The sequence below is a fragment of the Sapajus apella genome, unplaced genomic scaffold (genome assembly GCF_009761245.1).
Source record: "Sapajus apella isolate SASKATOON/1434 unplaced genomic scaffold, GSC_monkey_1.0 scaffold121, whole genome shotgun sequence".
NCBI lineage: Eukaryota > Metazoa > Chordata > Mammalia > Primates > Cebidae > Sapajus > Sapajus apella.
In genome coordinates this window covers 3,471,044-3,485,984 of record NW_022437061.1, presented here as the reverse complement: position 1 = coordinate 3,485,984, position 14,941 = coordinate 3,471,044, and the positions used below count along the sequence as shown (strand labels likewise).

Here is a 14,941-nt window from a genome sequence, read left to right as displayed (position 1 = left end):
CCCAGGCTGGAGTGCAATGGCGCGATCTCGGCTCACCGCAACCTCCGCCTCCTGGGTTCAGGCAATTCTCCTGCCTCAGCCTCCCGAGTAGCTGGGATTACAGGCACGCGCCACCATGCCCAGCTAATTTTTTGTATTTTTAGTAGAGACGGGGTTTCACCATGTTGACCAGGATGGTCTCGATCTCTTGACCTTGTGATCCACCCGCCTCGGCCTCCCAAAGTGCTGGGATTACAGGCGTGAGCCACCGCGCCCGGCCAAGAGATCAGTCTTTTTTCCTCCGGCTTTCTTCAAACTAAACTAGCTAACAGAAGCAAGATGAGTCTTTAGTTTTGATTGGCAAAGAAAAAGATAACAACTCTTTGATAATGCCCAATACCACAACCTTCAAAAATAGGGGAGGAGAGTGGGGTAGAGGCGAGGTAGAGAAAAGAATAAAAGAAGTGGAATCCACTCATGTTAAGTCAGTACATCTCACATTACTTCCTAAAGAAGAACTAGAGAAAGTGTTAGTGTATAAACAGAAATATAGCATAATGATCCAGCAATCCCACTACACTTCGGGTGTATATCCAAAGGAAGTGAAATCAGTATTTTGAAGAGACATCTGCAATTTCATGTTTATTATAACATTATTCACAATAGCCGAGACATAGAATCAACCTATATTGGATGAATGGATGAAGAAAATGCAGTATATATGCACAATGGAATACCATTCAGCTATAAAAAGGATGAAATCCTATTCTATGTGACAGTATAGGTGAACCTGGAGGACATTATGTTAACTAGAATAAGCCAGGCACAGAAAGACAAATACTGGATGACCTCACTCATATGTGAGAGCTAAAATAATTGAGATCATGGAAGCTGAGCATAGAATAATGGTTACCAGAGACTGGGAAAACAGAAGGAAGAAAGAGATGGGGAAGGTTGGTTAACAGGTATGATGTTACAGCTAGGTGGAAGGAATAAGTTCTGGCACCCTGTTGGATAGTATGTGACTATAGTTAACAATAAGGTATTGTATATTTCAAATAGCTAGAAGAGAAGATTCTGAATGTCCTCATAACAAAGAAATGATAAATGTTTAAGGTGATGGATATGCCAGTTACCATACTTTGATCACACAGTGTATACATGTATCAGAATATCATGTTGTATCCCATAAATACGCACAATTATTATGTGCCAGTAAAAAATAAGTAAGGCATAAAGTTTCTTCAATTAATATTGATGGAATCCCTACTCTATGTCAGGCACTGTGCTAAATCCTGGGGATGAAGTGCTGAATTTGCTTACAGTCTTTCTTTGAAGGAACTTACAGCCTAAGTAGACAGACACAAGACTGAAGAGTGTGATATGGTATTGCAGTGATGGAAATGTGAATAGGATGCTCAGGAGCTCAGAGGAGGGGCATGTCAAACTGGCTTCTTTAAGGAATGTGATGCTTAAAGTGAGCCTTAGGGAATGAATAAAGTTGGCCAGCTTAAGAGAAGTGCGACAGGAAGAACATTCCAGGTAAGAGCAAAAACACAGAGGTCATGATAGTTAAAGTACAGAATTTGAAGAAAGGGAAGAAAGACGAGGCCTTTGGGGAAGATGTTTTTGTTTTTGTTTTTGAGGCAGAGTCTCGCTCTGTTGCCCAGGCTGGAGAGCAATGGTTTGACATCTTAGCTCACTGCAACCTCTGCCTCCCAGGTTCCAGCCATTCTCCTGCCTCAGCCTCCCAAGTAGTTGCGTTACTAGTGTGCGCCACCACACCCAGCTAATTTTTTTGTATTTTTAGTAGAGATGAGGTTTTACCATGTTGGCCAGGCTGGTCTCAAACTCCTAACCTCGAGTAATCAGCCCACCCTGGCCTCCCAAAGTGCTGAAATTACAGACATCAGCCACTGCACCAGACCTGAAAGATGGGTTCTGTTTGGAGTCTGAGACACCCCAATGAAAGTTTTTGGCAAGGAAGCTGAGTATGTGGGGCTGAAGTTTCGAGATCATCTGGGATGGAGATAGAGATCTGAGAGGTAGGAATTGAGAGCTGAAAATATGAGAGTTAATTAAAGCATCCAGGGAGCATATACCAAGTGAGATCAACAGGTATTTGAGAAGAGAATGCAAATAAAAACCAACATTTAAGGACAGACAGCTCGAGAAGCAGAGAGAATAAGTCAGAAAGTTGGGAGCAAACACAAGAGTTTGGCATCACAGAAGGTCAAGGTGTAGAATTAAAACAAAGGTGAGGCCTATAGAGACAGATGGCCTTGCTCTTCTGGCAAGGTAAGGACTGAAAAGATGAAGGCATTAGAGACACCAGGAAAGGCTTTGATCAATAGTGAGGATGAAAAAGGTAATTTTGAGAGGAAGTAAAGAGAAAATCTGTAGTCTACTCTTGAGATAAATCTGGATGAGAAGAGAGGTTGGGTGACAGCTGGAGAAATATAGAAGGTCAAAGGAGGAGGAGGTGGCAGATGAACTGCTTTGAGAGTGCAAGATAAGAGATTTCAGTATGTTTTTAGGCTGAAAGGAAATGCCAGTGGAAAGGTTGGAAACAGGAGACATAGGGAATGACAAATGGAGGGAACTCCCAGGGGAGGAACATCTTGTGCACTGAGTCTGGAGAGGTGGGGAGGATGCTCTCACATGATTCATAGACAATTTGGCCCACCTGATTTAATACTCTGCCTGCATCTCCTAATACAGATTCTCTCTTCCTTCTGTCAGCAAACAGCTCACTGTGCCTTGGATTTGCTGTGTCCTGCAGGAGAATTGTGCTTAAACTATGGGAAGCGGCACATCCACCCAACATCATTTTGCTTTCCAGAATGCAGAGAGAGGTATGTGTTTCCCACTTTCCAAACCAGCTGTGGGTACCACAAAGCCAAGATTGCATGGAGAGGGTTGGGGATTCTCAAGGTAGAAGCAAAACCATTACATTTCTCCTCAGGCCAACTCTTAGAGGTCAACTTCCCCTCCTTGTGTCATGCCCACCAAAATGTCCAGTTGATGTATATTTCAGAGAATTAAAATTTGCTCAGGGAGTTAGTATTGTCCGTTGGGGTTGATCCCTAACTACCCATGTACAAATAAATGAAATAAAGTTGGCCAAAGAGGGGATGAAACACATTCCAGGCAGAGGGTAGAGCATGTGCAAAGGTCATGAGGTGGGAAGAAGGAAGAATGAGCCCCCTCTCGTGGCTAATCTAACAGTTTTTAAAAACAATAGGCCAGGAGATGTGGGTCACACCTGTAATCCCAGCACTTTAGGAGGCTCAGATTAGAGAATCTAGCTTGGGCCCAGGTGTTTGAAACCAGCCTGGGCAACATAGCAAGACCCCATCTCTACAAAAAAAATTTTTTTTAATTAGCTGGGTGTGGTGGTGAGGATCTGTAGTCCTAGATACTTGGGAGCCTGAGGTGGGAAGACTGCTTGAGCACAGGAGTTCAAGCCTGCAGTGAGCTGTGATCACACCATTGCACTGCAGCCTGGTGACTGAGTGAAACCATTTCTAATATGGTAAGGATATCAACTGTGATGTGAATGGCAATTTTTATTCCCAGTTTGTCATTTGTTTGGACCAATTTTGGAATTAGCTTCAGCTCAGGGTTTCCTTATCTTGTGAAGAACACAAATTCAACCCCCACACACCACAAGCTAAGACTTCCTATCTCACTGAGGACTCTGAGTTCTAGGTCAGCTTACCTCCTGTTACCATGGGGGTTGGGAGGCAGAGATTTATTAGATCGCTCAAGGTACAGAAACTTCCCCAGCTCCTGCCTTTTCACAGACAGTCCAGTTACCACTCCCTGTCATGCACAGAACCCAAGAACTCACTCCCATCCGCATATGGGTGTTAAACCCCCAGCTCCTGAGACATGTGTCTGGTCCAGATTCCCCTGGGGCTTGCCTGACTTTAATGACTGTAACTGCCCTTGGCTATGGGTTTTATCTTCATTTCTGGCACCCAGAGATCTCCCTTCAATGCTTTCGACTTCAGTTATCTGTAAAAAAAAAAAAAAAAAAAAAAAATTAGCTTATGTTATGCAGCTTTTTTAGTGTGTTGTAGTGTGAGGGAGTCCTCCATCTACTTAAGCATGCCATTTCTTATTGGAAGTCGATACTGGCCTCTCTATTTTCCTTAAAGTGATATCATAATTCATTAAGTTTTTATTGCTTACCTTTTGGCAAGCTTATACTTCCATTAGAGAAAGGCACTTCTTCCTACAGGTATCATTTTTTTTCCTTTAGATCAGTGTTGTATATAGAGACATAAATATTGTTGAAAAACATAATGAAAATAAGAGGGTAATCATCAAAAAATTCTCTGTTCTATTTTTCTTAAATAAGTTACCGGTTCTCCCACAGTCTACTGTGCATTGCCTTGGTTCACAATTTTCTCACAGGGTTGTTACATGTGGAGCTTTTACAGCCCAGGTGTATTTGTAACGTGTGCCTTAATAATTTAGTTTACACATGGCCCAAGTAAGAGGTGCCTCTACATTTTTGCATTGTGCTGTTAAAAATACATGATGAGATAAAGAATCTTAAAAGATCCTGCACTTCCCAGAGCCCATCTCAACTAAAGACAAGCCAGCCCCCTCACACCTCCCCAGATAGCCAACCAGGAGAAAGAAAGAAAGAGGGAGAATGAGAGGTGTTGCCCATTTCTCCTGCCTTCGTAGCCAAAGCAGGACTGAGGATATAATATGTATGTCTCATCATTGACAGCACTGGCCTTAGAATGCTCAGGGCAAGGTGTTAGCAGACAACCTGATGTCCATGATCTTCCTCAGTGGTCCTTAAACTTTAGCACAAGTAAGAATTATGTATGGAGCTTGTTAAACTTCAGATTCCTTCCTGGATTCCATCTGTAGAGATTCTGATGTTGCAGGACCAGGGTGAGGGGTAGCAGCTTGCATGTTTACCAGGAGTCCCTGAAGAATCTGTAGCGCCAGCCCTGGATCTTTTATTCACTATTCTTTTTTCAGGTCAGAGTCTCCCTCTGTCACACAGACTGGAGTGCAGTGCTGCAATCTCACTCGGCTCACTGCAACCTCCACCTCCCAGGTTCAAGCAGTTCTCCTGCCTCAACCTCCCAAGTAGCTGGGATTACAGATGCCTGCCAGCACACCCAGCTAATTTTTGTATTTTTGTAGAGACGGGTTTTGCCATGTTGGCTAGGCTGGTCTTGAACTCCTGACCTCAGGTGATCCACCAGCCTTGGCCTCCCAAAGTGTTGGGATTATAGGGGTGAGCCACCATACCTGGCCTCATTCACTATTCTGAACATGGTTTTACAGAAGTCAGTCGGTGGGGTTCAACCTCATCACTTATTATTTAGTGAGTGCCTTTGAGAAATACCAGTAATATGAATTTTTTTTTTCCATAGGAAATCAAGTTTAGCTTTAAGTTCCTCCCAGCTTCTCTTTTCTCACGTCACCATCACCTTTCCTGTTAGGAAAATCAGCAAGAATTCTATTATCTCTCTAATGCAAGCTAAATATATTAAATCAATCTGTCTACTGTTTATGAGGTTGACCTGGGTCAGCCTGCAGGGTTTCTAATCCAGCTTTATCCACAAATAGTCCATTCATCTCCAGCAGCATATCTAGGCCTTGGAGCTTAAGAAGAATCTAGTTATGTGGACAGCTGTCCCCTTCTCTGGCAGCAATACTTGACCACAGGTCCTAAACCTTATATAAAGAATGAAACCATCACTCTAACCTGCCCTGCCTGGTCACCTAGCACCTCCAGGTAACCTAGCAGGTCACCCAGGTCCTGGCAAAAATGAGAGGCCCAGTGGCCATGTGGGGGACTGCCTGGTTGGTGCTATTTTGTGACGGGGATGCTTAAAGCCTGCAGGGATATCACAGAACTGGGATGCCAAGCATGGGAGCTGGGAAACACTTGCTACCCCCTGACATTGTATGATGCATTAATTTCAGTATTTGTTTATTGTTTGTTTTTCCCAGTCTCCATCTGGTCCTGCCCTTTTCCAGATGAGGACATTGAAGCCCTGGATGACTTGCCTGAAAACACAGAGCTTGTCAGGGCAGTTTGAGGTCTAAAACTCAGGTGTCCTGACATCCAGTCTGTTGTTGCAATATCAAAATATCCACCCCACTCATGCGTTATAACCTGTCAGAGATGCCTCATCCTTGCAATCTCATGAGTTTACATCTTCTTGGAATCCTGGCAGTCCAACCTTTTCATCCCTACACAGAAATGTTTTTATCAGTAAATGGGAATTCCAGTAAACCTACAGTGATATTAGTGGGCGGGCACGGTGGCTTACACTTGTAATCCCAGCACTTTGGGAGGCTGAGGCAGGCAGATCATGAAGTCAGGAATTTAAGACCAGCTGGCCAACATGATGAAACCCCGTTTCTACCAAAAATATAAAAAATTAGCCTGGTATGGTGGCATGCACCTGTAATCCCAGCTACTTGAAAGGCTGAGGCAGGAGAATTGCTTGAACCTAGGAGGTGGAGGTTGCAGTGGCTGAGATCATGCTGCTTCACTACAGCCTGGGCAACAGAGTGAGACTTTGTCTCAAAACAACAACAACAACAAACAAACCTACAGTGATATTAGTTTAACCATCAGGCAGGAATGAGGGGGAAGGGTTGGAAATGGGGAAAAGCACTATTGCCAGCAGAAAGGCAAATACTTCCTATGGGCGTCCGTGGCTAGTGCTTCCCCGCCATCCTGTCCTCACGTGTTCAGTCAGAGAGGGCCGAGCAGCTTCCTCTCCCTACCCCCAAACCCCTGGCCCAAGGAGTCCCAGCTCATGGGCTTGCTTCTCCATCTGTGTCATAGCCTTCAAGGCAGCAGCCCTGATCCAGAGATGGTACCGGCGCTACATGGCCCGCCTGGAAATGAGGCGGCGTTGCACCTGGAACATCTTCCAGTCTATAGAATATGCTGGGCAGCAAGACCAAGTCAAGGTACTATGAGATGTGGGATGGAGCTGCCTCCTGCTCTGCCTTTCAGCCCTTGGGCAGCAGAGCCCAGGTGCTCCTAAGGCGAGCCCAACTGGACTACTCGTGGGTTCTCTTTTCCCTCATCTCTAAAGCCAAGTCTCCTTGGGTTCTTCTGCAGCTCCATGATTTCTTCAGCTATCTCATGGATCACTTCACCCCCAGCAGCCACAACGAGAGTGAGTATGAACTGCCACATGCCATGTCCTCCTGTCGCAAGGACATAGATTGCAGGGTGAAGTGGGGGATGCACAGGGGGTGAAACCATGAATCCGGTGACAGCCAGGGAATGAGCAAGGGGCTGACAAGTAAATGGCAGACTGGGATTTTATGCTGAATTCCCCTAAACACACACCTGGAGACAAGAGTTTAAGTGCAAGGAGTTCATTTATTAAGTTCAAGAAACACTGGGGGTGGGAGGGAGTGGGGAAGGGATTCAGGAAAGGAACAGCAGCCAGTCCAGCAACTCAGTGTGCCTGGGAAACAGTGCAGAACACAAGCCTCAGAATTTTCCCACCTGCAGGCAGAGGGAACTGGAGTCTTTCTGTGTCAACTCCAAAGAGTCATTAGTTGAAAGCAGCTGGGGAGGTGGGAGGGAAGAATAGGAGGGAGGCTTTTTGTTTGCTTTGTTTTGTTTTGTGTTTTTCGGAGACAGAGTCTCGCTCTGTCACCCAGGCTGGAGCACAGTGGCATGATCTTGGCTCACTGCAACCTCTCCCTCCCGGGTTCAAGTGATTGAACCGCAGACACCTGAGTAGCTGGGATTACAGATGTGCACCACCACACCCAGCTAATTTTTTTTTGTATGTTTAGTGGAGATGGGGTTTCACCATGTTAACCAGGCTGGTCTCCAACTCCTGGCCTCAAGTGATCCACCTGCCTTGGCCTCCCAAAGTGCTGGGATTACAGGTGTGAACCACTGGGCCCAGCCAGGAGGTTGTTTATTCCATAGCATTTCTGGCCTGCCACCCGGGTCCAGGAAATAAGCCCTCAGGCTAGAGACGCAGAGGCTGGCAGTTGGCAGCTGCTGGAGGGCACTGCAAGGTCTGACGCACCTGCTGCGCTCAGTAAGTGCAACATAAATGCCGGTGAATGATTTTTCCACCCTGACTTTCTCTTTTCCTCCTGCTTGCAAATCTGGGTCCCTAAATTTCTGTGCTCTCTAAGTCTGACAAATCTTGATCTTTTAGAATAAAAGTAGAAAACATGACTTTTTATTCCTGTCCATCCTAGTCTGTTGTCACTTTTTCCTTCGTTTTTGCTCTTCTGTGCTGGAGCTAAAGCCAGATTTACCATGTCCTGCTGCAATATTCCAGGGAAGAACTTTTTTTTTTTTCTTTGAGACAGGGTCTCACTCCATTGCCCAGGCTGGAGTGCGGTGGTGTGATCTCAGCTCACTGAAACCTCTGCGTCCCAGGCTCAAGTGATCCTCCCACTTCAGCCTCTCAAGTAGCTGAAACTAGAGGCGTGCGAGACAATATCTGGCTAAATTTTTAAAAATTTTGTAGAGACAAGGTTTCCCTATGTTGCCTAAGCTGTTCTCAAACTCCTGGGTGTAGGACTAAGGGTCCCACAGGGTCGTGGGGTGTGCCTTATGCTGTGCTGAGGCGCAGGATCTGAGAAATAAAGAGACAGGACACAGAAGTACAAGGAAAATGCAGCTGGGCTCAGGGGGGCCATGTCACCTATAAGCGGAGACAGGTGAGGCCCCGAATGTCCAGAAGTGTCTGTATTTATTGAGTATAGGTTAGGGGGAAGGGTAATGAGTGAAGTCATCTTTAAGGATAGCGATAGGGTCATGAGCAATGAAACAAGGGGTCCACCCCCATTAGGTCACCTAGGCTAGGAGGTGGACAGTGCACAGCAAGGGGTCCACCCCCATTAGGTCATTGAGGCAAGGAGGTGGGCCATGTGCAGCAAGGGGTCCACCCCATTAGGTCATCCAGGCAAGGAGGTGGGCCATGTGCAGTAAGGGCTCCACCCCCATTAGGTCACCGAGGCATGGAGATGGGCCTTGTGCAGTGGAGACGGTGCAGTGTGCAATACCTCTATCTATGGGCATACTACTCCTAAGAAGATCTATAGGAGGTTGCTTAAGTCACACAGCAGTGACAGAGCTGTCAGGGTCTACTGCCACCTGCTGGCAGCTTCCAGTGGGTTCTATAGGAGGATGCTTTTGAGTTAGCACAGTTAACAAGAGCTGATAAATTTACTTTCACAGTCACCAAGTTGTGATTATCTGGAGGGGTTTTGAGCCCTCGGATGCTCGAGGGATTGCCAGTCTGAGGGCAGCCTTCCACAAGAACTGGAGCAAGGTCCTACAACTCCTTTATCAGGAGGAGTGGCTCTTGCCCCAAGCCTGCCATACAGTGGGTATCTTTACAATACTGAACCCATTTATTTATTTTATTGCATTTTAGGTTTTGAGGTACACGTGAAGAACATGCAAGATTGTTGCATAGGTACACATGTGGCAGTGTGATTTGCTGCCTTCCTCCCCATCACCTACATCTGGCATCTCTCCCCTTGCTATCTCTCCCCAGCTCCCCACCCCCCACCGTCCCTCCCCTATTTCCCCCCAACTGACCCCAGTGTGTAGTGCTCCCCTCCCTGTGTCCATGTGTTCTCATTGTTCAACACCCGCCTATGAGTGAGAACATGCGGTGTTTGATCTTCTGCTCTTCTGTCCTTTTGCTGAGAATGATGGTTTCCAGGTTCATCCATGTCCCTACAAAGGACACAAACTCATTGTTTTTGATGGCTGCATAATATTCCATGGTGTATATGTGCCACATTTTCCCTGTCCAGTCTATCATGACAATAAGTGCTTATAACAAGAAATTTCACATCCTCTTTTTCCTCCTCCCCAAATAGCTTTGAGATTTAAAATAAATGTTTTCTCTCTTCCTCTTCTCTCCTTCCTACTTCTCTCCTCTCTTTTTCCCTCTACTCTTCTCCTCTCTGTCTCATCCATGCACATAAATACAATGAGAGCAGGAGAATAATGAGTTAATACAGTGATCTTATTTTGTGAAGAGATTAACTGAGTGGAATTTCTTAAAATTTTAGATTAACATTGTGTTATTAATCTTCATAAATATCACATCCTGAGTTCCCATTACATGGAGAGGCAAGCATTTTTAGATGATTAAAATGAGGCATAGGGCAAATAAATTATAAACTCTCCAAGGAAGCTCCTATTCAATGGTTTTAAAGTAAGAAATGGCAAATAGACACAAAGAAAAATTTATTATTTTTAAACCTTAGTGCTCAATTCCTAATTTACCATCTTCAAAAGATTCTTTAATAAAACCCTGCCCTGTATGAGTTATAACTTTTTAAAAACGTATATCTTTACCACATTTTGATACAGTAGATTCACTAATATGATAATTTTAAATTTGAAGACATATCCAACTAATGCATTTCTAAAGGTGAGCTTCTTAAATAATAAGAACTGTTGTGCCTTTTATTGACATGATATAGCGGTATTACATTGTAACAGTACACGTAATCACTACATTGTGATTTTTGGTAATATTAGGCTGTGTTTGAAAGATTTTCCTCTGCAGCTATAAATGATTACATAAAAAGTACCAGTACACTGGAGTATTTTTTCATGCTAAAAATGTCATATTTTAAAAAGATACACTATTTCTATTTCAAGATGAGAAAGTAGAATTAATGAAAACTGCTATTGTTAGAGCAATAGTAAAATGTTCAATAGCATCTGTTGTTTTCAATGTTTCATGAAGTCTTACTTCCGCAGATTGTTTATATGATGAAAGTTGAAATCACAAAAAGCGAATTGTTAGAATGATTGCTTTAAAAATCTGCCTTATTAGCTTCTTCTGCCCACTTTCTCAAAAGAAAACTTTTAGGTAGAAGTAACTTACCGGGAGGGTGTGATAAAAAGAAGCATGTTTTATTCATGTACCAGGCTGCTGTTTCTTAGCATGCAAATAAAAGTGCATGAGAGCTAACAGCTGCCCTTAGAGCACTGCATGTCCCAGTCTGCTAGGGGAACACAGCTGGAGAAACGTGCAGAGCATTTTCATCACTAAATCAAACACAAACTAGGAAGACATTTAGTACTACATATGTAATACTATTACTATTGAAAAATAGAGTTTCTGTTATCTATTTTTTTCTGACACCCATTTTAAGCTATGCCCCAATGGTTCTTTATAGGGATGTTTATAAAACTATATAACTATTTCATAATTAAATTATTTACTTTGGAATTCAAAAAACTATATTTTTTTCTTCCTTTCTCCTTTTATCCCTCTCTACTTTCTTTCGTTTCTGTGTTCCTAAAAGTGTTTCATTTGTACCTATAAAATTTTAAACCCTGCTTCAGGTGGTGAGGACAGTATGGTGAACGGTTGAGGTCACTGCTCATAGAGTTACATCCTTTTTTTTTTTTTTTTTTTTTTTTTTGCGATGGAGTCTCACTCTAGCACTCAGGCTGGAGTGCAGTGGCTCAATCTCGACTCACTGCAACCTCCGCCTCCCGAGTTCATGCAGTTCTCATGCCTCAGCCTCCAGAGTAGCTGGGATTACAGGCACGAGCCATCATTCCCAGCTAATTTTTGTTTTTTTAGTAGAGACGGGATTTCACCATGTTGGCCAGTGTGGTCTCTTGACTCCTGACCTCAAGCAATCTACCTGCCTTGGCCTCCTAAAGTGCTAGGATTACAGGTATGAGTCACCATGCCCAGCCAGAGCTGCACTTTCAAGACCATAATAGCATCTACAAACAGATCTCTTCAAATGGAAGACAAATGAAAATTTATAAAGTAAAACAAGTTTAAACTGAAACAAGGAGAGAGAGAGGAGAGGAATGGAGATAGGAAGGGGATGAGACAGAGAGGAGAAGAGTACAATACTGAACGCTGCCACCTGAGCCATGGATTCTTGTCCTGGTATAACTGTTTTTCCCTTAAATCATGCTCTGCACTGTGTCTGCTCCAGACATTCCTCTGACTATAAGCTGCTTATTCCTTAATTCATGCTCTGTACTGTGTCTACTCTAGGCGTTCCTCCGATTATGAACTAAGATATAGTTTTATATATATATATGGGAATAACTGAGTGGTAAGATATTCTTTAGGCACTCATTCTATGAACTAACATATGATTATATAAAGAGAGGATTATATAAAGGGATATAACTGAGTAGTAACACTACTGAGATATTCTTCAGGCACTAATTGTGCCAGGATTCTGCTTAGCTCTCCTTCCTCTGTGCCTATGTGGGTTGGGGGAGTTACCCACACTGGGCTCAAGCAATCCTCCCTCTTTGGCCCCGCAAAGTTCTGAGATTGCAGGTGTGAGCCACCATGCCCAGCCAAGGACTATTCTATAGTGTCTGCAGACTTTGTGATCAGATGATCATAAGCTGGTCTACCTTTTCTATCTGGACTAGGGGACTTCCTGACCCGAATATTCACTGAGGAGAGATTTGCCCAGGACTCCCAGATGGAGAAATGCAGTGACTATGAGTCCATAGAGGTACCTGACAGTTACAGGGGACCACACCTCTCCTTCCCGCTCCTGCCTGACCATGCTACTGCCCTTGTAGAAGCATTCAGACTAAAACAAGTAAGTTGGGGAACTCAGGTCACCACCATCTCCATGAAATGTGTAAATGGAGACCAAACCCAGCACAGAAAGAATGGCCTCAGATTTAGGGTGTTCATGTCATGAGTCCACTAGACAGATTCTACCCCCGCTGTGCTTAGCCAGGATCTTTGGGTCAATCAGCCGGTTCTGACGATTGGAAGCTTTTCTTCCTAATCACATAATCTCTCAATGTTCATTCATCCCACACGAAACTACTGAGCACTGCTTTGTGCCCCACACTGCTCTGGGCACTGACCCACAGCAGTGAACAAAACAGATGAAATCTCTGCCCTTATGAGGCTGGCATTCCATTGGGGAGGCAGACAATGAACAACAAATAACAATAAAGAAGTCAATTTTATAGTATATTAGAAGGTGATAAGAGCTATAAACTAAGTTGTGGGTGGAAGAAATAGCAATCTTATAGAGTTGTCTGGGAAGGTGATTTCTGAGCAAAGGTCTAAGGTGGTGAGGAATGTGCTGGGGAAAGAGCATTCAGACAGAGGGAGGAACACGTGGAAAAGCCCTGAGGCAGAAACTTGACTGAACTGTTCAAGGACCTCGGAAGGCCACTGTGGCTGGAGAAGAGGGAGGCAGCGGGAGAGTTATGGCGGTGAGGGGGGTGGACTTTTATTCTTCCAAAAGAGACGGAGACAACAGAACTAGGAATGACATAATCTGACTTGTTTTTTAAAATAATCATTCTGGTTGCAGTGTTAAGAGGGTGGAGGGGGCAAGGGCCAAAGCAGGGAGACCAGTCAAGAGACTACAGCAGTGGTCGGGATGAAAGATGATAGCGGCTCGGAGCTCGGCGGGTAGGGGCAGAGGTGGTGAGAAATGTCAGCTTCGGCCGGGAGCGGTGGCTCACGCCTGTAATCCCAGCACTTTGGGAGGCCGAGGCGGGTGGATCACGAGGTCAAGAGATCAAGACCATCCTGGTCAACATGGTGAAACCCCGTCTCTACTAAAAATACAAAAAATTAGCTGGGCATGGTGGCGCGTGCCTGTAATCCCAGCTACTCGGGAGGCTGAGGCAGGAGAATTGCCTGAACCCAGGAGGCGGAGGTTGCAGTGAGCCGAGATCACGCCATTGCACTCCAGTCTGGGTAACCGGAGCAAAACTCCGTCTCAAAAAAAAAAAAAAAAAAAAGAAAGAAAAAGAGAAATGTCAGCTTCTGGCTCTATGTCAGAATCCAATCTTTCCCCTCTTCCACATGAATGTAGCTCTTTGCAGGAGGAGCTGAGCTGATATATTCCAGTAATGACAGGATCACTCAGTGCCATCAAGGCCTCTGCACTTAGTCACATTTCACTGAGACAATCATGTGGTCCTCCTATGCTAAAGGCAAGGAAGGGTTTAATAGAGTAGAGAGGAAAGAGAAAAGTAGCTCAATATTTGCAGGAGGGACAAGTGGGGATGATGAAAAGCAGAAACAAGGGCAGAAGTTGGGTGATAAAGAAAGGACCCATGCATAGGGTCCCAGGAGCAGTTTACTGGGGTTACTTTTGGGGTCTTGGGTGATTGGGGTTGTTAAGCAGTAAAGGTAAGGACCATTTTCCCTCACGAATATCATGTCGTTTTCTTCCCTCCCTCCTCTTCCTCCTAGTAGCAGCTCCACGCTCGCTACGTCTTGAACCTTTTGTATGAAACCAAGAAACATCTGGTACAGCTGCCAAACATCAACCGGGTTTCAACCTGTTACAGTGAGGAGATCACAGTGTGTGGTAAGAGCTGGTCAGAAACGGCTTTCCATGGTAGACAAACAAGAAAGCTCTGCTCATGTGGGGATGCAGGAGCTGCGGTGGAGCTGCAGGGGGATGTGATGATCAGCCAAGTTTCACTGCTTCAAATTCATGATCTGCATATGCACTCCACATTTACTTAAAGAAGAGGTGGCACAACGAAGTGGACCGTGGAGTTCAGGGCCCAGCCTCTGCTTTATTTTCCCAAGCAATGCATATTACTCAAACTCCTGTTCTTCATTCAAAACAAAATCCCTGCAAATAACCAGATCCTCCTTGTTAGAAGATGGTTTATTGAATGGTACTTGAGAAAGCTCTGGTGACTAGGAAATTATTCCTCCCAACCACAGACATTCCTGTCCTGGAAAGAAGTCTTGGTAATGACAATTTTCCCCATCTTATGTTTCCAGTGATGGTTAACGTCCTTACAGACTGACGTCCCACACCTTAACCTGGCGGAGAGAGGCTCCAGTACGCCAGGGATTGTAACTGGCACTGCTAGGGTCACCTGCAGCCTGCAGATAGGTCTTGCTTGCCTTGCAATGTTCATACACTTTTTTTTTAAATTTCATTTTTTTCCTCTTTTTTTTTTTTT

The 14,941-nt window shown here is 44.5% G+C and overlaps 1 protein-coding gene across 1 annotated transcript in view; it reads left to right on the top strand.

The window, feature by feature from the left end:
* PPEF2 (protein phosphatase with EF-hand domain 2) overlaps positions 1–14,941 on the top strand; it is a 41,457-nt gene that overhangs the window by 3,501 nt on the left and 23,015 nt on the right. The window contains exons 2-6 of the mRNA XM_032261046.1: positions 2,762–2,834; positions 6,818–6,945; positions 7,100–7,157; positions 12,407–12,582; positions 14,214–14,328. Of these exons, the coding sequence (XP_032116937.1) occupies positions 2,780–2,834; positions 6,818–6,945; positions 7,100–7,157; positions 12,407–12,582; positions 14,214–14,328 (532 nt within the window). The 5' untranslated portion in view covers positions 2,762–2,779. The remainder of the gene's footprint in view (positions 1–2,761; positions 2,835–6,817; positions 6,946–7,099; positions 7,158–12,406; positions 12,583–14,213; positions 14,329–14,941) is intronic.